Source organism: Colossoma macropomum, unplaced genomic scaffold (genome assembly GCF_904425465.1).
Source record: "Colossoma macropomum unplaced genomic scaffold, Colossoma_macropomum, whole genome shotgun sequence".
NCBI lineage: Eukaryota > Metazoa > Chordata > Actinopteri > Characiformes > Serrasalmidae > Colossoma > Colossoma macropomum.
The window spans coordinates 8160412-8183748 of NW_023494786.1; the positions used below are offsets into that span (position 1 = coordinate 8160412).

The 23337-nt window shown below is 37.9% G+C and overlaps 1 protein-coding gene across 2 annotated transcripts in view; it reads right to left on the reverse strand.

Moving 5' to 3' along the window:
• Positions 1-23337, reverse strand: part of tyw1 (tRNA-yW synthesizing protein 1 homolog (S. cerevisiae)) — a 96868-nt gene that overhangs the window by 58166 nt on the left and 15365 nt on the right. For both annotated transcript variants that reach the window (XM_036559614.1, XM_036559605.1), the window contains exon 8: positions 11760-11889. In XM_036559614.1, the coding sequence (XP_036415507.1) occupies positions 11760-11889 (130 nt within the window). The remainder of the gene's footprint in view (positions 1-11759; positions 11890-23337) is intronic.

Below are 23337 nucleotides of genomic sequence, written 5' to 3' on the forward strand. Positions count from 1 at the left end.
TCATCTGAACTCTATGCAACCTCAAGCAGAACCCAAAAGTAGCACAAAATTAACTTGCTAATCCATGAACTCAAATTAATGATATACCCCATTAAGATGAACTTAAAGAAGAGAGATTCAGATTCACTGTTCAGTGAGTGACCACAGCTACAAAACTTAACTACAGTCTAATGAAAAGAAGTCCAATTACAACACTTGAGCCACAAGAATGTCAAAAAATAAATAAAACACTGCTGTATCTTTTACACACTATTACTGAAACAATACTGTTCTGTTGAATAATGGAAACAATAATATTATTAATATGTGAATAATGAAGGCTGCTGTTTACTTTTATGTACATGAAGGCTACTTTAAGCTACTGTGCCATTAAGCTATTGTGAGATCTGTAGTTATTAGGACTGCATGATGAAATATCTGTGGCTGATATATTTACTTGTTGATAAATAGGAAAACTTTATTATGATTGGTTCCCAAAGTACAACTGATAACTTGGCACCCCATTGCCTGCCCACACACTGACCAACATATGCTCTGATGCCGCATACTGAAAGTGCCAGCCGTGCAGAATTTTTTCCCCCTAGATACAGCAGAATAAATAACCGAATTACAGAAACCAGACTAAAAACTTTCTATACCAAATTTTTAGCTACTATATATATATATATATATATATATATACATACATACATACACACACACACACACACACACACCACTATAATGACAGAAAGCAACAATTTTTTTAAAATGTGTAAAACATGTAGATGTGGCTTTGTAACTGACATCTAGCAGTCTGAAGCTTCACCAGGTATAAACATACTAGTCACTAATGTTTGTCGTTTACAGAAGAAACCACTATGGATGCCAGAAACGCAACCAACGCACGTGTTTGCAGTAGCAACTTGCGAAGAAGAAGAAATTTCTTCATAAAACCCGCTTTATGCAGTTTTCACGAAGCTTCTGTCATTCATTAAATGTTTTCTTATTTGGAATTTGTTCTTAGGTAAAACAAAATCTACACACACGCAAGAGCAAAAAGGTTGAGCAGTTCTGCGCTTTAGGAACACGTCATGAATCTGACGCAGACTTTTTCTTAGGACCTTTCTCAAGAGCACATGTAAGAAAAAAACTTTCTCGGAAGATATTGGAGAATGAGGCCCAATGTTCAATAGCTTGCTGCTTCAGGAAAGAACTCAAACGAGGACACAGCAAGGAACCTTCTCTGGTAAATTAGCCTGGGTGAGTGCAGTGAGCCGCCTGCGAGGAAGCTGTGCACTAATCATCTTAATCTGGAGTCTCTCTCTTCGTGTTCATTAGGTGAACTCTACATTTAAAAGTCTCCAGACAGCTGGGTGAGAGTGAAATAGTGTGAGAGGTGATGGTGTTTCACAGAGTCACTGAGCAGGGAGAAGTACTGAAAAGCTCTGTGGGAAGGCTCAATATTTGAGCAGCTCAGACAAAACTGTGACTGAGGGTTACATTCTGTGTAACTGGATCTCCAAGCAGGAATCTGACAAATAGATTCTGTAGTAGTCTGTACTGGTGTTGAACAAAGTTGAATACTGAAACAACACATAAAATGCATAGATATTACTCAAATGCAGATCTAGGGCTGCAACGATTAGTCAACAAAAGTTGCTTAGTCATCGATGATGATTATGGAACAAAAGCAAGTGTATTGTTTACTTAAAAACAAATGTGGCAAATTGTAATACACTAGAGGAAGCATAGGGGGCGATATTGCTTCCACTCTTTCACTGCACCAACAACTCTCGTTGCACTGACATAACCAAAAATGACAGAAGCACTATGAGGTGGCAGTGTGAGGGGAAATCACAGAAGATATATTGGTTTTTATGATGACCACCCAAAGATGCCAAGAAGTGATGTTAGATGTCAGACAAGGAAGCAGAGGAGTCTGGGTGCTTCTTCACTTACCCAGACAGCAGCCACAATACAGAAGATCAGAACATAAATCTTTTAAAATCTTTGTTTAGCGATGTGTTTCAAAGTCATTTCAGCTGAATAGATAACCAAGTTCCATTACTAACTTCGTGGTGCATGTTCAGTTCCATCACAAGTGAAATTAAATTCAAACCAGTCTCATTCAGGATTGAGGATTTGGCCAGTTATTTCAATGTTTTATACTGAACTGTTTGTTTTTTTATCTCTGCTTTTCTTTGTTCTTTATTTGTAGTAATGGTTAGTCTTTATTCTGTTTGTCCATGCTGCAGTATGAATGCTGATGTATATGCATTGTATATATGTACTACTGCTATGTATATAAACATGCGCAAGTTCTAGACAGACTGAGATTGCAGATGACAGTGCACTGTTCGAACACAGACTGGAGTGTTGCATGATGACAGACTGAGACTGGAGACTGAGACAGAGAGACTGGGTTGCTGTCAAGATGGACTCTTTGAATAAAGACTGGGCTGTTGCAGACTCATAGACAGCACACTCTCCACAAAAGAACATCAGTGCATCCCACATCTCCTGACTTTTTTTGTTGGCACAGAAAACATTTACTACAAGATTTACAGCCATTCATAACTTAAAGGAATCAGTTTAAATTAGCTAGCCAGCTATCTCTGTTTGTCTTAGTCTTTCAGCTCTGCCGCAGGTAAGCATGAATGAAGACGCGTTCAACTTCTTCACCTGAATGTCACTCAACTGTCAAAACCACAGTCAAACAAATTAAGCAGTTATTAGCAATTTCTCTTTATTAAAACATTGCTTGCTGTTTTTATATCTTTCAGTATCACCTGAAAGTCCGGACAAAGGTCCAAACCAAGCTTCATGTTTTTGTTACATTGTATACTTTTTGATCCGGTTAGTTTTGGTTCATATTGCAATTTATCAAGCGCACTAAAGAACTTTGTCTGACATACCTACACGGGCTGCGTCTCCCCATGTTAGACACTGAGTGGTGTGTACAGGAGCGAGCGTCTGACATTGACGTGTTGTCAATTCGGTAGGTAGGAGAAAAATAAATACCCCCTCTCTCGTCCTCTCAGAAAATAAGGTATCAGTTTTGGCATTTAAGGCGTTTTTCAAGTTGACTTTATTGTTGGACCACATTATAATTACATATTTAATCTTCTCTTCTTCCCATGTACTACCGCAGCTAATTTTAACTTCTCTCATGGTTCTTTTTCTGCTTCTGATGAAGGCTAATGGCTGATGATAGTCTGCCTCAACTTCCTATAATTGGTCCGAAAATCCAAACCATCCAAAAAATTGTTTTTTTACACTGCAAATGAACTGAACCATAGTTCTGAGTCACCTCTTTTGGTTGGACCCAATTTTGGGTCTTTTGGTCTGTGCCGTGGTCCGAGGCACCTTTCACGCCTGCTATTTCAGTTCAGACCAAACTGAAAAGTTCAAATGTCTAGAGCGAATAAGGCAGGTGTGAACTTACTTTTTTAAAGAAAAGACATGACAATGTGAAATTATGGGTGTGGAGGATTTGGGGGATGTGGATGTATTTCAGTTTTAACTAACGTTATCTGGGTACGACATGATTTTATTAATTTTGGTTATACCTGTCAAGTATTATTTAAAATTTCTCAGTTTTTTTTGATAAAATATTCAGTTTAAAACAGTGATAATTAAGCCTCTATCTGTAAATTTGTCAGGAATCCACAAGAGTGTTCTGGAATTCTGTTGAGGTCTAAAAGGTTAACAAAAGCTTCTGAACACTAAGTAAGGAAACAAATATCAACACAGCAAATAAATACTTCAGTTTTCAAGTCATTTGGGCCAGCCCTGTAAAACACTACAACAGACAGCCCTGTCTGTAGGGAGAATAAACATTGTATCATGGTGACTCTATTATCACAATATTTGACCAATAATACAACACTATTGCTATTTCAAATATTTGTGGAATACGAAGTATTGTGATATGAAAACCAAATAATATTATTCTAACTGGAAACTGCGCCTTCATAAGAAAACTGTTTTATTACAGCTTTATTGATCTCACTTCAGTCTTCTGTAATTATTTAATTATACAAAGAATTGTCTTTTGAATACATACTAATTTGACAAAACACTGATAAATGGTCTTCATGTACTGATGCAAGTTTTATACTTCAAGTACCAGATTAGGTTGTATCGATTTTGTCTCCCAGCCCTTACTTGCACATCCAGAGAGCAAAGACGGGACAAACGCGACTTGAGCAATGGCCGGGATCAAACGCCTGAAGAGGTGACCTCCATCTTCTACCAAAGGGGTTTATTTGCCATGGTAAGGAGAAGTAAACAAAGCCAAGAAGCGAAGTCTCTCAATCTCAAGCCCGAAGGAACAACGTGACCAGCACTGATGGACAGCAGAGAGCTATCAGTGTCTCCAGACACTTGCTGCACAGCTCCACATTCCACAGCTGTCTCCACTTCACACTTCACATACTCGCTCACCATCCTCACTAGTGCTGATGTTATTCTGTAGCTTCATTAACCAGCTGCACAAAAGATCTCCTCTAAACATTTTCATATTCTATATTCCTCATTCTTTTTAATTATGCAAGCTATAAGGAGCAGCACTCAAAGCAGCAGTGCACTGTTCTATCAGCTACAGAGCAAGCACATAACTACTGCTCTCAGTTCAGACTCAAGCCCTTTTCGAGTTGGATTAGTTTCACCTGGAGAGATGCTGTGATTTAAGTCATTTGCAATCCAAGAATTTAAATCAGTAAGAATCAGTGATGTCTAATTTGAATAACTTCTCTAATTTTCGAGAAGTAATAATTACCTACTCAGAACTCCTTGAGTAATACAAGTCTAGTTAAAACTGACCACATGATAACATAAGCTACACCTGGTAATAAACACAGTGGTCTGTCGCGTAACGTTTCATAATGTTCCAGGCTATCAGTGGGAAATTGAGGCCTGTCTGAGTTGGATTAGTTCTACCTGGGGATGTGCTGCAAATTAAGTGATTATCTTGAAAAATTAATCCAGTATGAATCTACAATATCTGTAATTTTCATATGTCTGTCAAGTAATAATTCCAGAGTGAATTACCTTCTATAACCCTGTTCAAGCTGGGGAGGTGCTGTAAGCTGACTGGTTATCGACAAACTGATCTCTCAATGATGTAACCTGGTGACAGACAACGGCATCTCTGCTTTTCACAGACCAGGAGACCAGAAAGGCAAGAATGAGAATGGAAATTAAATCTTAAAAGTAAATCTTAAAACTATCTGGGGTAATCTGGGGAGGAGGTTCTGTGACATAAACTGGATGGGATTTGACTGGCCAGTTCATACTGAATAAAAATGTGTCCTTTTCTCAATTCACAGTTGACAGCCCAGGTTAAAATATTACGGCATGGATGCAAAGAGCAGCATTTTGCAACACGTGTGCTAACAACATGGTGCATAGCTGTGTCTAATAGCACGTTTTATAGTTACATTACTGTGAGACTGGCTCAAGGCTGACTAAGGGAATGCCATTCAGTGAAATACACAAAGCTGTTCACTGCAATTACTACTGTCAGACTTGTAAAAACTACAAATGCTACAGATTCATACTGGAAAAACTAAAGACTAAAATCTTAGATCTTGTCGGTAATAACTTAAATAATGGTATCTTCAAATGGTTGCATTGACTAGTCGATACTGTGGGCAGCAGAGGACTGGTTCATGACAGTGCCTGAAAAACATCAGTAAAGAGGCTGGAGGAGAGAACCAAAGTCAGTTTTTTCTGATAATTTAAAAGTTAAAAGTACTTTATTATGGTGGAAATACTACACAAAATAAAACCAATTCCACGGCAAGCTGTGTATGACCATACGAAAGAGGCATCTGACTGACATGCGAAACATCCAAACAGACCATTCAGTGCAACAAAAAAACTTTCTATCAAATAAAGTGAAGTACCAGCTGGTAAACAGACAAGAAAATCTCCTTTACTTGCTGTTTCATACACAATTCAGGAATAACTGAAAATGGGATCGCATAAACGTTTCCCGGTTCAGCAACTACATCTGGTTCTGAAAGGCTTATTTATATAGATGCAACTGCTTGTTGCTGGCATTTAGCTTGATAAACTATAGTGCTGGACTGTACAGCCAGTACATGAACGCATGGACAGCCAGAGCCAGTTTAAATTCTACATGAGAGGTAAGTTTCTGAGAGCTGTAGTGATTTTAGCATGCAATTTACATCAGACACTCTGGTACTTCTGTATGCAGAGTGCCTGAGGCTGAAACGTACTGAAATACAAGAAAGAAAAGGCAAAAGCAAACAAACAAACAAACAAACAAACAAACAAAAAAAAAATCCAAAACTCTTCTGCAGTGCACATCTCATAGCTCAAACTGCAGCATCTGCTGCCCAAGCCCCTGTTAGCCCACTACTAACAAAATAATTTTCACAGACGCCTGGAGCACTCACATTTTTTTCTTTTAATGTGGTAACGATGACTAATTACTCGGATTAGTCAAACAGTAAAAAATAGTAGTAGTGTAAGTACTAGTAACCCCTAGTAACTAATCCAGCTCCAATAGCCCTCAACAGTTTGTGGGGTGTCGCTCCACTCGTTTTTGCAAAATACTGCTTCACTTAAAAATAGAACACATGAAAGTTGATCTCAATGAACGATCCACAAAAATGAGTCACAAAAGCCACTCCAACCTTACCACAGCTATTTAAGCTAAACCATTTGCTTCATATGAAATCCACACTCCACTTTCTCAGTTCTGATCTGACTCCAAATTAGAGTGATCACTTTCACATCATTATTTTCAATGTAATTTGAAGTCTCAGTATGCCTCCCTTCTCTCTCTCATCTAACTTCAACATCTTAAGCTAATGATGCCTGCAGGGATCGTTTGTGTTAAACTTTAAAGCACAAAACAGAGGAAAATTAGAGGGACAGGAAGACGCCAGCAAAGCTCTCCTCTCTCTCTCTTTTGTTAAAACAGTTATGTAATCTCACATCACGACCTCCTGACTCTCGGCTTGCTCAGTAAAAACCCAGGAGATACAAGCTAAACTAGATATTTGTTTATGTAAACAAATATAATATGTGTGCGTGTGTTTTAAAATGCAAAACCAGCCTATTTTAAAATCAGCATAATTTCTATGGTGCTATATAGACAGATCTGCATTAACCCATTCAGGTCTAACAATTAATTTACTATGATAAATAAAAAGATCACAGAACCTGTTCTGACTGGTCTAGAATTATGAAAATGAACAGTTACATTGGGTAAACATTTAACAGCATCTGATTACATTCTTTTTCATACTTTTATTCTAAAATAATTGTGATTTTCTGATATTTTACTGACAGACATGACTGACTATGATAAATGTTGAAAACTCACTTTTTTTTTTAGACATATGGTTTGATCAACTGAGAGGGGAAAAAGATTTATGCTCAGGCAACCTCAGTGAACATATAGCTCAATTTAAATAATTCAAATATGTACATTAACAACTACACTGAAAAAGCCAGCATGTGAGACAAGCAGGATTGTCACTGTACTGAAGAATCCGCTTTAATCATTAAGAGTCACTGCAGGCAATAAATGTCATTTTACATTTAAATTACATTAATTCTCAAACATTTTGTCATGTTTGTAATTTTTGTTGACACAGGAAAAAAACTCTGAAGCGCAGAGTCAAATCTGTCGATACAGAATGGAAATCAAATGTAAATGCAATTGACTGCATAAATATTAACATTATGTAATTGCGTTATATACTTATATAAATGTGTAGAAGAACAACAACATTAGCAACTCTACATTCAGCTAAATTAGTGGGTTAAATCCTCTGAATGAACACTACTACTTTGGTCCTAAACCCAATCAGTGATTTCATTTAAATTAATCACATTTCTCATGATCAATATCATTCATGAGGCCACTGCAAGAGCTAGGTCAAGTGAATAAACCAGACAAATACTGTACTGTGCAAATGTCGTAAGCACCCGAGTACAGTATTTAAAACCACTTACATTGGCAATAAGTGTGTTTGTGCTTGTAAAAACACCAAAAATTCTTAGAATAAATGGAAACAAATAGAAATTCAATAAAAAGTAACAAGAATTGCTTGTTTTCAAAAAAATCTCTCATATCTTGAGAGCTAGTTTGAAGTTTGGTTTCAGATTTCTCCTGGATGCCCACAGCCATCACATGAATTTGTTACATTTCATCACAAGCACATTTGATTTAACATAATGAAGTATTGATCAGCCACCAGGTATTCAATAATGACTACGAATAATACTTGGCTGCCACAAGCAGAGGTTTGGAAATGGTTATTCAAACACACGGACACATAAAATCACTAATTATTGTATCAGTGTTATTTGTATTTATTATAATAGTGTTTTTCTGAGCAAATAAATGCTTACTGACCAACTAAAAACTTCTGAAATCAAATTTTGCCAGGTGCCTTAAACTTTTGCACAGCACTGTAGTGTCATATAGACGTACTTTGTGCGCTTACACTTCAGCCTTCCCTACACTATAAACCCAACTTCAGCTGCACATTTTCTCACTGTAGGTTCACATTAGCAGGCAACAAGTTGATATGTTGCCTGAAGTTTGTCTCTTAATGTCATGTACACTGCCTAACTTCTCACAAGAAAATGTAAAAAAGTATATGTACTAGTATTCCTGTTTTGGAATACATTCCAACTGCAGTCCTAAGTTTAACAGTTTATATGTTTCTCTTACATTCTTTGCTACTTAAAATAGGAACAAAAACATGTTACGACCAAAAAGCTCAGAGAGCAAACATCAGGGACTATGGACCACCATGTGTACCACTGGCCCAAGGAATTACTTTGAGTCAATCATTTAGACTGTTGCTTCACCACATCATAGTTCATTTGCATAAAGCTGAGAAAATATCAACTCGATTTGTCGCTTGCTGTGTGTGAATGTACAGTTAGTCAGCCTCCAATCCGTCCATCAGTAGAAAAGAACTGAACACAGCAGCACCTCTGACCAGATATTCGGGTGGTGGACCATCATGGCACTGCAAAGGTAGCTTGTGGGAATGAGTGTACTGGGCACAACACTGTTGCTGGGGCTATGAAACCCCTCAGTGTCACTGCTAGATTGAGAATAGTGCACCAAACAAAACTATCCAGCCAAATAAGGCCCAGGGTCAGAAACTGACCACCGATGAAGGGCTAGAAGATGACTATCACAAACTGTGTTTAGAAAGAGATGATCTACAATCTCTAACTATACATTTACAAGGTGTACCAACATATTATGTCTAATAAAGTGTCCACTCCCATACAGTCCCATTTAAAATCCAAGTATTATTTATATGCTGCATCCCGGGTATGTGTGTGAGTGTGCACGCGTAGGAGGCAGGCAGTGCTAATGAAAGGTGTAGAGGTGGACACTCAGGGGAGCTCCAGGAGGAGAGGGGTAATTGGGTTTTGCTGCATCATTAAGCACTGTTGCGAACAGTCACTAGCACTGGTTCCATCAGGCTGTGCCACTGCATGAGGGAGGAGGTAGAGTTTTAACCTAGAGCACAGAGCTGTGGTCAGTGCATAGATATCTGCATCAGAAACAGGACACAAAATTAGAAAAGGTGTCTACAGTGTGAAAATTAAACCAAACTGAAACTTAAGTGTACTGTAAGGGTGCAATAATCAGCTGGCAGAGAAAGCCTGCATAATTATTTTCAGACACCCAGCATCTGGAGGTTGGAGAGAAGGGGAAAAACACCATCAATCCATGCAATTAATGCCACAGGAGGAACTGGAAATAACTGTCAATCATGGAAGAAATGGCCCACAGTGAAACAAGTATAGAGAATGTGACTAATTTGTGTCGATCTGCTGCACATTTCAGCGGAACTAATAACAAAAACATGTGACAAAGGAATAAACAAAAAGTGTCTCCTCAGTGACAAACCTCTTACATCAGGACGGCAAAAAAATTACAGCAGAATGAGTTTGTTTCTAAAGGGCTGTACCTTCAATGAACCCAGTTTGCATGGTCATATGATCACAGAAAACTAAAAGTTAATTATACTGTAAATATACAACACTTCATTGCTGTGTCTGCCGCTTAATCGCCACTTTAATCAGCCTGCGGGATGTCACTTTTCTGACTGACTCTTTCTTTCTCCTTGTGCTAATGCTATCTTGGCGTAAAGCGCATGGAGATAAAGTCCTACCACCCACATCGACTGCATGGTTGGGAGACTTCGTGATTTATGAAGTGTTTAACATCGATATGCATGCTAGGAGACTACATACGGCGAGGTGACATTTGGAAAAATACAGTGTGCATCTGACTGGGCCTAACAAGATCAAAGCACCACTAAGTTTGGTGAACAGCAGGTTAATCAGTCTGTAACATTCTAGTAGAAAGGATAGCTGCCAGAACAGCTTCAGTTCCATCAACATCACAAACGAGTGGCTCCAGCATTACAGATTGAAGCATTAAACAGAAAACTGGAGAGGACAAAACAGAGGACAGTTTAGTAAAAGAATGTTTATATTTAATTTGTTGGGCCAAAAATATACACAGATGAGCCAAAACATAATGACTATTTGCCTAATATGCCGCCGGTCCTCTGCGTGCCGCCAAAACCACTCCGACCGCTGAGGCATGGACTCTGCAAGATCTCCGAAGGTGCCCTGTGGTATCAGGCAACAAGATATTAGCAGCAGATCCTTTAAGTTTTGAGGTGGAGCTGCCGGGGAACAGATTTCTTGCTCCAGCACATTCGACACAGATGCCTGATTGGATTGAGATCTAGGGAATTTGGTAACCTCTGTCACTGTACTCACCACTGCTGACCAGAAGTATTCCACAAGCCTTTACGTTTCAAAGACGTTCCAACCTAGTCGTCTGGATATAACGACTCGGCCTTTGTCAAAGTCACTCAGGTCTTCACTTCTGGCCATTTCTCCCATATCCAACATGATGACTAAGGGAACTAACTACTACCGCCTAATAAAGCCCAGACCTTGACATGCACTGTTATGAGACAATCAACGTTATTCACTTCATCTGTGCCTTGGTACATTTTTGTATTTAATATGTTCTGGGTAAAGAAAGAGTTTCAAGACTAAACAAATGAAGGCTTACATCCTGATATATCAGCACCGCACAGCGTGAGAACAACGCATTATAGAAATATTTTCCGATCTAAAGAATATTTGGAATGTTGCTACAAGGGCAGTGAGACAAAGGAAGCAACTGCAGGTCCATTTTAACTAAACTAAGTAACTGGAGAATTTGTAGCCTGAACAACTGATCAGTGTTCACACAGGGATATTCAGCAAACAAATAATCAGTCAAGCTTGCAAAACATGGTCGTGTGGCCTAGAAAGCAAGACAATCAACTCCCTCATCTAGACCTGCTGACAAACTCTCTTTCCCTCTATCAAAGCCAGAAGAACAGTCCCAGTGAACCTGGACAACATCTGGGCATAGACTACGTAATCAAGTTTGTGAAGTTTAATGTGTGATGTGCTTTTCTTTTACTAACACACAATCGGAATATTTCAGTATTATTGCACATTAGTTTTATAAGCTGAGTTTCATTCTCAGCGCATGCCTCGTTCTCCATTCGAAACAGGCAGCATTCTTTGTGTAATCGCTAAAGAACAAAGATGGTAACACTCCTCGGCCTTTTATGTAATAATGTGACTTAACAGAATTTATTTTCTGAAAACCTTTAAACTCACTTCTTGTTTCCAAACTTTTGGCCTGTGCTGTACATAGAGAGGGTGATCAAAGATGCAGAAGTCTGTACCTTGTTTAGTGAGCGCTTCTCTCAGAGCAGGCGTGATCATCTCTCTCCTCTCCTCCTCTACTTCAGTCTTCATCACTCCATTCAGTCTGGACAGTTTCCCTCGATGTAGGGGTTCCTCCTCACCCTGTTTCTGCAGGAGAACACAGTCACACAACCCAGATCACGACAGTGAAACGCAGGCAAAGCATGCAGTCTACAGCACAATGCAGAGAAAATATGACTCTAAATGTGAACAGATTTTATTCGAGCATCACAGACTCCTTTACGTCATTCTGGGAACATGTTTCACATGAAATATTTCTCTTTTCAATACAGCGCCAGGCTATAACATTTATGAAGCTGGAATAATAATGAACAATAATTTACAATAATAATGAAGCACAGGTTTTGTTTAATGCTGATAATGAGCAGTTTTAACCTCTTAAATTACCAGGTTTATTACATTCTAAAGTGTATTATTTAGTAACTTTATGGAAACCAATGCAAATTGCCAGTTATTCTTACGTTACAGGAGCAAGGACCGGAAGCTGGGCCCCACTGGTGGGCCCAATCGGTTAAAATGTATTTTATGACATTATTAACTTATGAAGTGACACTTATTTGAATTTTTTAATTCATTATTAACTGCACAATCTTTACTGCAAAAGAGTAGATTTTGCTGTCTAAATGTTTAGTGCATCAATTTGTAAAAACGTACGAAATTATATCACCAATGACCATGTAAAGCATTTAAATTACACTCAGTTTTACTTTCTCAACATGGAAAGCATAAAACCTGTTGGAGCAGACAGTTGTTTACCTCCACAATTTATTACATTATCTAAAAAACAGTTCGCTCTACTACTGGGAGACTTAATACCTGTAGTTCACTGGAGTTGTCACTTCCTACTCTCGAAAAACACAAGAAAACACAAGTAATTCTAAAACAATAAAAAAGCTTAAAGAACAACAGATATGAGAAATGAGAGCTTTAATATTTAATTACAGGAAAAATAATACTAGAAAAAGGTCAAATAAACTCCTGGAGCAACAAAACAGCAGAGAACTATCATCATTAAATCATTTGCTCATCTAAAGCTTTTCTGTTCTCAGTGTGTCTCAGACTGTGGTACAGGTTTTATACCCAAGAGAAGTCCATGAACTTGCTCTGCCAGCTGACATCAGCTAAACATCTGAAAGTAAGGCATGACTTGATTTTAATGATGCAAAACTTTGTGTGCTGCTCCATTGCTGAATGTTATTAATCATTTTGATTGATCATTATTACACTGATCACAGAGGGCAACAAAGCAGTACATTTTACAAAAAGTAATTAGACAACATGACAAGTAATTAATGTCAATAATGACTAATGTTTGAAATCTAACATCTTATAAGAGCTCAATTTAACTGAAAGGTCTAAAAGGCTCAGCTCTGCTAGGAAATCCACATAATTCTCCTGAGTGCGGTTTGAAGGTTAGGCTACCTGACAGGACAAAAACAGAAAGGTAAAGCCGAGGGGGTACAACTTCCAACCAAGGATACATTGCTCCCGTGCCCCCTGTGGCGCTGGGCCTAGAACACTTCCAACCCGAACCATAAGTGGTCGACCGCTACTTTGGCTGGCCAATATTCTGATCTTTTTGAGCATTGGCGACCGCCAATTAGTGTGCCCACATCGCCGATACCTAGTTAGATAGCTCAACACAGCAACCAACAGTGCTATCTTATGGCAAGAACAATGTTAGAGTGGACCAGCTCGGCACAGTGAACCACAGAACCCTCACCGGCACATCCAAGTGGCTTGATTGTTTTTATGCTTTCCTAATTAAAACACTGAACCACAGCAATGCATTTCACTCCATGTGAAATGTAGCCACACTGTTTAAACATATTCAAAATAAGTGTAAAAATAAAAGTAGCAGCTTCAGAAATGTCAAATAAATGTCACACTTTGTACATACAATGAAATGATTTTAGTGTAGCATTTTAAAGTAATTAGCAGCCCAGCATGTCTTAGCTAAACTGGACTGATGTTAAGGCAAAGACAATGTGCAATTTGGAATAAGTAGTAAATTGGGACAAATATATTGCTACATTTTGCCATTTTTATCATTTAAATTGGGCAATATGACAAAAATTCAATATCACGATGCTTAAATGTTATCATGATACACAATAAATATAATGACAGCAGGTTTTTGATAAGTGGAAAAGATCAGTTTGATAAGATAGAACAGCTACAAAAAGCCCCAGTGGTACCACATTAAAAAATACTGTCATAAACTATGAATATGATGATAGTACAATGGCTCACGAACCGCTTGCAAGGACGCACACGCAGACGCTTTGAGCTTTGCAGAGCTTCGCATTCAAAAATGTGTCACGATGCCAACGCAAGCACAACCTGCATTCTAAGCATTACAGCAAGGGGCACTATAGCGAAAGTCAAGCCTGTCCAAGCTGTTTTGTTACACCAGTGTGCTTTTTCAACTGTCATAGCAGACAAGCAGTTAAGTCTCATGGAAAAATAGTTCAGTTACATAAACAACAATATATATATATATATATATATATATATATATATATATATATATATATATATATATTTTACATTATCACCTTTTAATTCTAACAGAACAAGGTTAAGGATTGCACTCCTCTACTGTCCACATTTAGCTGTTAAGGAAGTAGGAATAACAATAAATCCCACTCGAATTTGTCCTCTGTCACCCCCTTGAGCACTGACTGTTTTAACCGTCACTGTAACGAAAGAATGCACACAGAGTTTGTGCAGGAGGGCAGCATGTTTGCAATGCGTTGGCCAAGTGTTGTCATTTGTGTTAAGTATGTTTCAGGCCTTATTCAAATGTTTCACATACTGTACAGCACTAAATCAAATTAAACAGGACTAATCATGCTCTCTCTGTAATGGTACAAGTTGGGCAGTGTTTTTTATGTACTGACAATATCCACAATACGCTCATTGATTAAATTGATAAATAGTATCACAATAACGATAACAATTCGTCATACTGCCCACCCCTGAGCATTATTTTTATTTCTTAAAATAGTCTGTACTGAAGAGTATTTCACCTGTCCAGCATTTAGTTGGTCATCGACTACGCTGCTCTCTAAATACCGGTATCGGTACAGGCTCCTGAACCCATTTCAGTCAACTGCTACTAATCACTCACACTTGCTCCAAAAAAAAAATAAAAAAAAATCAATATTTCCTTTATGCTGGATAAAGTGTGTTCAAGATTTCAGACTTTTGGGTTTGAGCGGAGCTTGACAGAAAGGTAAATCTCCAAGAGGGTTAGTAATCACTGTAATATTATACAAACAAAAAAATGGCCCTTGGCTGGTACTCTGGTGTTAAACAAAGAGTGACTCACACAGGTACACATCTTCTGAAGGACAGAAAAGCAGTGGCGTGTCTCCTCAGGTGTCTGGCGTCCGCCCTATAAGCCAGAGGCTCATCCCTACTTATCGACCATACACTACTTGGTCTATGAAGGATGTCTGTGCCTCCAAGCTATCCTCTATCTGCTCTCTCCAGACAGGCTGGCCGGGGTGACAGCAGGCACGCAGACACATGGTTTACTTGCAAGCCAGTTCTGAAAAACCATAGGTGTGCTATGGGATAAATAAGCTCCTGCTCTGAACTGAAACCTCCAAATCCAAAAGTAGCCGGAACGGATTGCTTTAAATCTCGAACTCATGCAAAAGCCACATTATTTATCACTAAAGAGAACTCATGAGGCTGAGGACGTGCTTCACAGACATGCTCTGCTGACTGATATACACTGTGTTCCAAATTATTATGCAAGTGATATATCAGTAGGATTTCAGTAGCATTTAGATTTTAGATTTCACATAAAGTGTTTGTTTTTTTTCTCATATCTTTTTAGACAACTAGTATCAATCTTAGACAGGTTTGTTAATTAGTTTGGCAGGTAGGTAAAGAGACTGTTCCACATAATTAAGCAAGTCACAGTTCTCAGGCAATACGGGGAGAAAGATCGATGTTTCTGAAGATGAAAGGCGTAAAATAGTGCAATGCAAAAGGCATAAAACCAATTGATATTTCTCGAAGACTGAAGAGAGATCATCAAACTGTGAAAAGATAGAGAAATTCAGAACCCAGGCAGAAACAGCCAGATAAAGGCTTATTAAGGAAAGTTCCTGTCAGACAAGTTAATTGCATTAAAAGAGCAGCTATGAAAACACCACTTTCGAGCAGCACATGTATTTGAAGCTTCTGTAACACAAGCTCTCCTGTCCTTCCTCATGCCACACCAATTATCTCCCAGACTACACTATCTCCCTTGAGGAAACAGAAAAGGGATGGGGTTGGGGGACTATATTGGCAAAGCAATGTCCCATATCCTCTCCCTGTGAACCGCCATGTAACACAGACATAGAACATATAGCTGACTAAGCTGCTTCTCAGCCAGAATCCACCCTGCTCTCTCCACGCTTTCAACCAAGCCCACCCTTCCCTCCAGTGTTTTGAGTGATGGCCCACTCTGCAGGCTGATGGGAGCGACTCTGCTCTGCCGGAGATGCTCCAGTTCCCCCCAAAGCCGTCCATGAGAGTGACAATGGTGATGAGGGCAGTGGCCCACAAGAGGCCGGCCTTGCCGCTGAAACATTCAGACTGACAGGAGGCCTGTCGACGGCGAGGTGTTCCAGCTGCTGCCTGTCCCACTCACACTCAAGGACCGCCTTAACAGCACGAGAGGACACACTTTCCACTGGGTCACTTTAATTCACAGCAGTGTCGCTAAAAGGGATATGTCAATCTAATCTTAAACATCAGCATTCAGAGGCAGTCAACAAATATTTTTAATGGATCAGTAACGGCTATATCAACCAAACGAAGGCTTCCTAAGGCTACGTGAGCCCACTGTGTTGTATTTACCTTATTATCGTACATGTGACCTCAATAGATATTATCTATAATTTGCCGCAATATAAGATAACTAACGCTTATGAAGTTAAAGTAATTTAAATGTCTGCAATGTGTAATTATTTTAAAGCGAAAAATGAAAATAGCCAATAGCATTTCAACTGGGGCTAAACTACTTTTCTTTCATCAAGACATTGTTAAATCATAAAATGCAATTTTCTTACATTTAAATTAAATTAAACCTCACTCTACTTAACGTAACTAACGCAATGTCACTAAACAACAAAACACTACTGATTCGAGATCTCATTGAAGAACATAAGCTAGATTTTATGTTAGTCAGAAACGTGGCTTAGTGATAATGGCACAGCAACTCCACTTGAAGCTGCTTCTGAAAACTACAGATTTATGCGTACAGTAGGACTGGGCAGACGAGGAGGAGGAGTGGCATGCATTTATAATAGTGACTTTAACTGCAAACGTACTACTATTGGTGAATTCATGTCTTTTGACTATGTTGCAATCAACTTTTTTAGTGATACTCCTGTGTAACTAATTGTAATATATGAATCTCCAAAGCAAAACAGTAATTTTTTGTCAGAAATTACGGGAGTATTACCAGTTGTGTCCACAAAATACAATAAGATTCTTCTCTTTGGGGACTTTAACTTACATATTGATAATCCATCAGATAGTAGTGCATTAGAATTCATTAGACTTGTAGAGACATTTGAGTTGAAGCAGTACATGGGCAGCTCTACCCACAAGCTTAGTCACATCCAGGATCTGGTGATCACTAAAGGTTTAAACACAAACGTGTCCCAAATCTTTGATGTTTTCATATCAGATCATTTCCGTATTTTCTTTCAAATCAATTTAGAAGAACCTGAAAGTTACTTCACTAAGAGCAGATCTCAGTCTATAATAATCCTGTGAAATTATCTAGACAGTCATAAACCTTTAGTGTAATTAATAGACACAAAGAAAAAATAAAAATCCTTTTTTCCACCATAGACCAACTAATTAACCTCAGCTTTTCTGCTCATGGTGATTTATTTTCTAAAATTTGAGAAGAGTTCGCAATTCATTTTCAAAATAAAATAGACCTGATAAGACAGGGTATAGCTCAGCCAGCTAAATCAAGCTCCTATAATGTTCCTGATAAGCCACCTACATCAACAATGACATTTTTCTCTGTTATCAATTATCAGAAGTTTACAACTGTTGTAAACAAACTAAATTCATCCACATGTGATCTTGACCCTGTTCGTACATCATTCCTTAAGATGGTTTTTGACTGTTCACAATGATGTTTTAACTATTGTAAATTGTTCTCTGTCAACAGGTGCTTTTCCAGACACTTTTAAAAATGCCTTGGTGACGCCTCTGCTAAGAAAGAGTAGCATGGATCCTTCCATACTAAATAATTTTAGACCAATTTCAAACCTACCTTTAAGTCTTAGAAAAAGTTGTTTTTAAACAACAAAATACATTTCTAATATCAAACAAGTTATATGAGAAGTTTCAGTCAGGTTTTCGTTCTAACCATAAGACAGAGACAGCGTTGATTCGGGTTATGAATGACCTCAGGCTCAGCGCTGATGCACAAAATCTTTCTACTTTGATTTTATTAGATCTTAGTGCAGCTTTTGATACAGATTTTAATACAGCGTCTTGAATGCTGGGTCGGCATCTCGGGCACAGTTATAGAATGGTTTAAATCATATTTAGGTAATAGACAATTCATGGTTTCACTTGGAAATCATTCATCAAAAAGATCTGGCATTTCTTGTGGAGTCCCTCAAGATTCAGTTTTAGGGCCTTTGCTTTTCTCTTTGTACATGCTACATCTAGGTGATGTCATTTGGAAGCATACTATAAATTTTCATAGCTATGCTGATGACACAATTATACATTTCCATTCCTTCTGAAAATCAAGACTGTTGACAGGCTCACCAGCTGTGTCAGATTTTTCTCAGTGCATGTCACAAAATTTTCTACAATTAAACCACAAATAAAAGTGAAATACTGATCATGATCATTGATCATGTAAACATAGTCACTAAAGTAGCTTTTTATCATTTGAGAAATATCACTAAAGTTCAGCCTTTTCTATCTCAGAGCGACGTAGAGAAATTTGTTCATGCATTTGTTACAAGCAGACTTGATTACTGTAATGCTCTTCTTACTGGACTTCCTAAGAAAACAATACATCCCTTACAACTCGTACAAAATGCAGCAGCACAAATCCTAACAAAAACAAAAAGAGAGAGATCATATCGCTCCCATTTTAAAAGAACTGCACTGGCTACGTATATAGTTCAGGATGGATTTTAAAGTTCTTCTACTAGTTTTAAAGCTCAAAATGACCTTAAAGCACCTGCTTACATCACAGAGTGTCTGTCTGTTAATGTTTTGGCACGTGATCTTAGACCTGTAGATGATGGCCTTCTGCAAATGCCTTCTGTAAAATACAGAAAACACGGAGAGGCCTCATTCAGTTGTTATGCTTCTAAACTGTGTAACTTAATTCCACCTTTTATTAGACAGTTAAGCTCCGTGCTCACATTTAAGAAGCATCTAAAAACGCATCTCTTTAACTGGGCATTTAATTAAAACTCTACGTCTCATGGTATTTATCTTTTAATTTGATCTGTGCCGTTTTCTTATGATTCTAAATTAATATTTATAATTTCTTGTATAAATGTTTATCTCACCTGTCTATAAAGCACTCTGAGCTGCCACCGGCATGAAAAGTGCTATATAAATAAAAATTATTATTATTATTATTATTATTATTATTATTACTACTACTACTGCTGCATATAATCATATACCCTGGTGGTGCACTCACGTATTTTCAGACCTTTTATTTATATAAAAAAAAAATTGCATTTTTTAATAATCTGATTTGAAAAAATTATATATAATCAGGAACTAAAACAAACACTGTAGCAGTAATGCTCTAAAGAAAGTCTTGTTATTGACATTTGTACGTAACAAACATACCTACAGTGTTTGTAATTGTTAAGTACATATTTGTTTGTTCAACAGTGCAAACACTGCAAAGAAATGTGTTATTTGTGTGACTGTGGTAGCTACACCCCCCCTTATGCCTCAGCACCAAAGTATTTTCCAAATGTAAGTAAAAAAACAAAACGTATCAGAGTGTCAACGTGCACGTACTAAAATGAACTGACTTTAGTGTAGCATTTTAAAGTAAGTGGCATCCTAGAACTGGATTGTCTTACTAACTTCACTGTACTTCAAGTGTAAGCTGTGTGGCCATTATCATCTACAAAAATACTATAATAATGCACCATACACTGGGATCATACCCGGGATCGGGTATGAGCAAATACTTCATTCTGATTTGGATCAAGATTGGAAATTTAAAAAAATAAAAAAAAATAAATAAAAAAAAATAAAAAAAAATCCCTAGACACCATGTTCAAAGTTCAACTCCTGGGTGAATCGAAATAAATAAAAATGAAATTCACTTCATATATGGTTTCTTATTGGGCACACAAGCCATGCACAAAATCAGCGGTTTTAAATGAGTACACAGAGTTTCATGTTTCAGGCTGCCCATTGCTACAAATGGTCCACAGGACTGACAACTTGATTAATTGGTGTTTTAAGGTACTGAGGCAATGTCCTTATCTGCTGTCCGCTGTGGGTGTGAAAGACCTCCCAGCACCCTAAATGGGCTTAAGCTCTGATTAATCGATGGCAGATGAGAAGTGGAGAGGAGCCAGCAGTGGACTGTGATCTTATTGACCTCACTACAGCAGTAGGAGGCAGAAGTGAAGCCAACCGAAAAGCATAACCAGGGGACAAGGCCATGAAAACGCTATTAGTCCTCTCTGCCTCTCGCGCAGCATTACAAATAATAGCTCAAATCCAGACTTGTCTTAATATAACCAGGACAAAAGAATGGCCAATATTTATCAAATGTGTGAGGTCAGATGTAATATCAGCTTCCCCTTGACTGTGTACGTAAGAACTCAAAAAGGAAAAAGTAAACTGAGGTAAGCACCCTGACTTTGCCAAGTCAAACAAATGGATATTGGATAGAGTGGAGACACTTTCATGCATTCAAAAAGATTACTGTGGCAATCAGAGGTCAAAACGGATCGACTATCCTATGTATAATTTAACAATGTACAAACACAATTACAAACTACACAAGAACACTTTGCATCTTCAAACATTGCGGTTTATCTTTCCTTTCCATTTCCTTTCTATATAAAGGGAAAATTTTAAAACAGCTAAGCTTCCTACACACAGACATAAGCAAACATTTGAATATCCCCCCAGGTCAAACTGCATGTTTGTGAAAACAAGTTAATGCATCCTTTGTATGTATATGTACTTGCCAACATTAACATCTTGGATTTTTTTTTTCCACAACATGTTAAATTTAGCAAATAAACAGTTGTGTGTTAAAATTTGCAAGTGTTCTCTATAGAAGATGTCTTCATATATTTTCACCTAGGAAATCAACAAAACGTGTAATTGACCAGAGGCACATAAACTTTTGTATGCCATTGTATCCACTTATTGTTGTTGGAATTTTCAGAGAAAAATGTTCATTTCTGTCATGTACTCTGAATAAGATCTACTTAACAGAAGATGCAATATCTTCATATAGATTTAAAAAATCGTTTTAAAAATCCTTCTGAAAGCTTTTTCATCCAACAGTATCTGGCTACCTACATGTGCCACATCATTTTCACAGCAGATGAACACAATCAAAAAACCATCTTGGTACAAAAATGGGAAGATTAATCATAATGTTCTGACATGTAAATTCAATTTGTGGATCATTACATTTGTGCCCTATTGAAAATAGCAGCCATGAAAATGCAGATAATAAGATGTATTCACTATCTAGTTTGTGAAGCTTGGTTTAACAGATGTTGATCTCAACAGCTGAAAAATAAAGACAGCAGAGATCAAATCAACACAGCAGAAGCAGGTTTCGCAACAAGTACAGCCAAAAAACTGTATATCTGATGCCCTCTGCAGCCAACAATGAGTAATTCTAGACCAGCATATGAAACACCACACTTAAAATACATTTCATAAATAACTAACTTTCAGCAAGAATACCTATAAATTAATTAGATTTCTCCAATGAAGTGTCATGCCTTAGCTAACTCCAGAGCTCCTCTGGTTATGTAACAATTCCAGCAATCAACAACTAGTGTAAGAACTGTTTAAGAATTCTTCAGACTCAGAAATCACCCACATTAACAACAGATGGTGTCTGGACTGGGAATAACTATCAAAATAAATGAATAAATCACATCTTGATGAACAGCTATTGCAGCTTAACAACAAAGGCTGGTAAACACTTATGACTAAAGTTATAATCAGTAAAGTTTTGCAGACTGTAAACTGGACACTAGACAGTGTCTTCCTGCACATGATAAAACTGGAGACCTACGGAAATTCCTTAGTGACTAGGAATTACATTTCCTGGGACTAAATTTTTTATTTTATTTTGTTCATTGCTCCCTTCATGTCCTCTGTGGAAACAAAAAACAATATAAAATCGGTCTGAAAAACAACATAGTGACACATCCACTATGAGAAACATGAGACTGATCATTGTCAATGGAGACTTGAATAGCATTATTCCTATCACTGTCAACATATTCAAGTAAAAAGATAAATCCTTGTTCTGAAAGGCAATAAACAGGCAGGCCTTGTGTACACCTCTTACATAACTCAAAGCAGAGCTAAGCACACATAAGACAGAGACTGCTGGGTGACACCTGCAGTTAAAATTGTACTGCTGCTGTCATGGGGAGAAAAAAAAGTTGTTAAAAAATTTACTTCAACCTGTAGTGATTAGCTGGCAGTCTGCATGAAAGTAATGCATATTTTAAACTCTCCCACTGCTGTCTCTTGAAGTAAGAAACTTGATTATTATTAAAGCTGCACTAAGATTTTTTTTGTTAAAACTGAAAGAAGTAGCATTACTGAGTCAGGAGAGAAAACAAACAAACAAAAAACACAGAGTGTGTGCACGCAGCTGCGAGTCGCCCTGTAAAGCCTGAAATAGTAATCCAAAAGTCAGAGGTGTCAGGTCAGATTTCGTGGACGTTTTTCAGGCCACGTCATACATCTTTACGTATTAACATCACACACACAGGCTCAAAAAGGTCCAGCTAGACTCTAGGTGTCTCCAACACAGAATCAACGTTATATTGATGAAGACATGATGAAAACAGTGAATAGTTCACTTGCATCCTCCTTCTCCATGTTTTGACTTCGTTCTCTTTTAATTCTCTTTCAACACACTCGCAATCATTAGATTTATCCGCTCAGGGATGGCGTCCGAAGCACAACCCACGTTACTAAATGTTTAGCACGTTCCGTGCAATTACACATTTCTACCAGAGAGGTCTCCAAATCCCCACATTTTACACAGTGTAGCTTTAAATGCCATAAAGTCACTCCTGGTGTCTATACAAATAGTGTTTGTCCAGAATATCCTGTCTTCGGTTTCAAGCGCAAATGTCTTTCCAGTATTCTCTCAATATGTCCTAAATAAGAGTTGGGTTATCTGGGCTTTGAGTGAGAGGTGAGGCTGGATTTGGCCATTTGTTTGTTTTTATTTTGTTTTTGTTTTTGCTTTCCATGATAATCTCAAAAATCCTCACCAGCACCAAA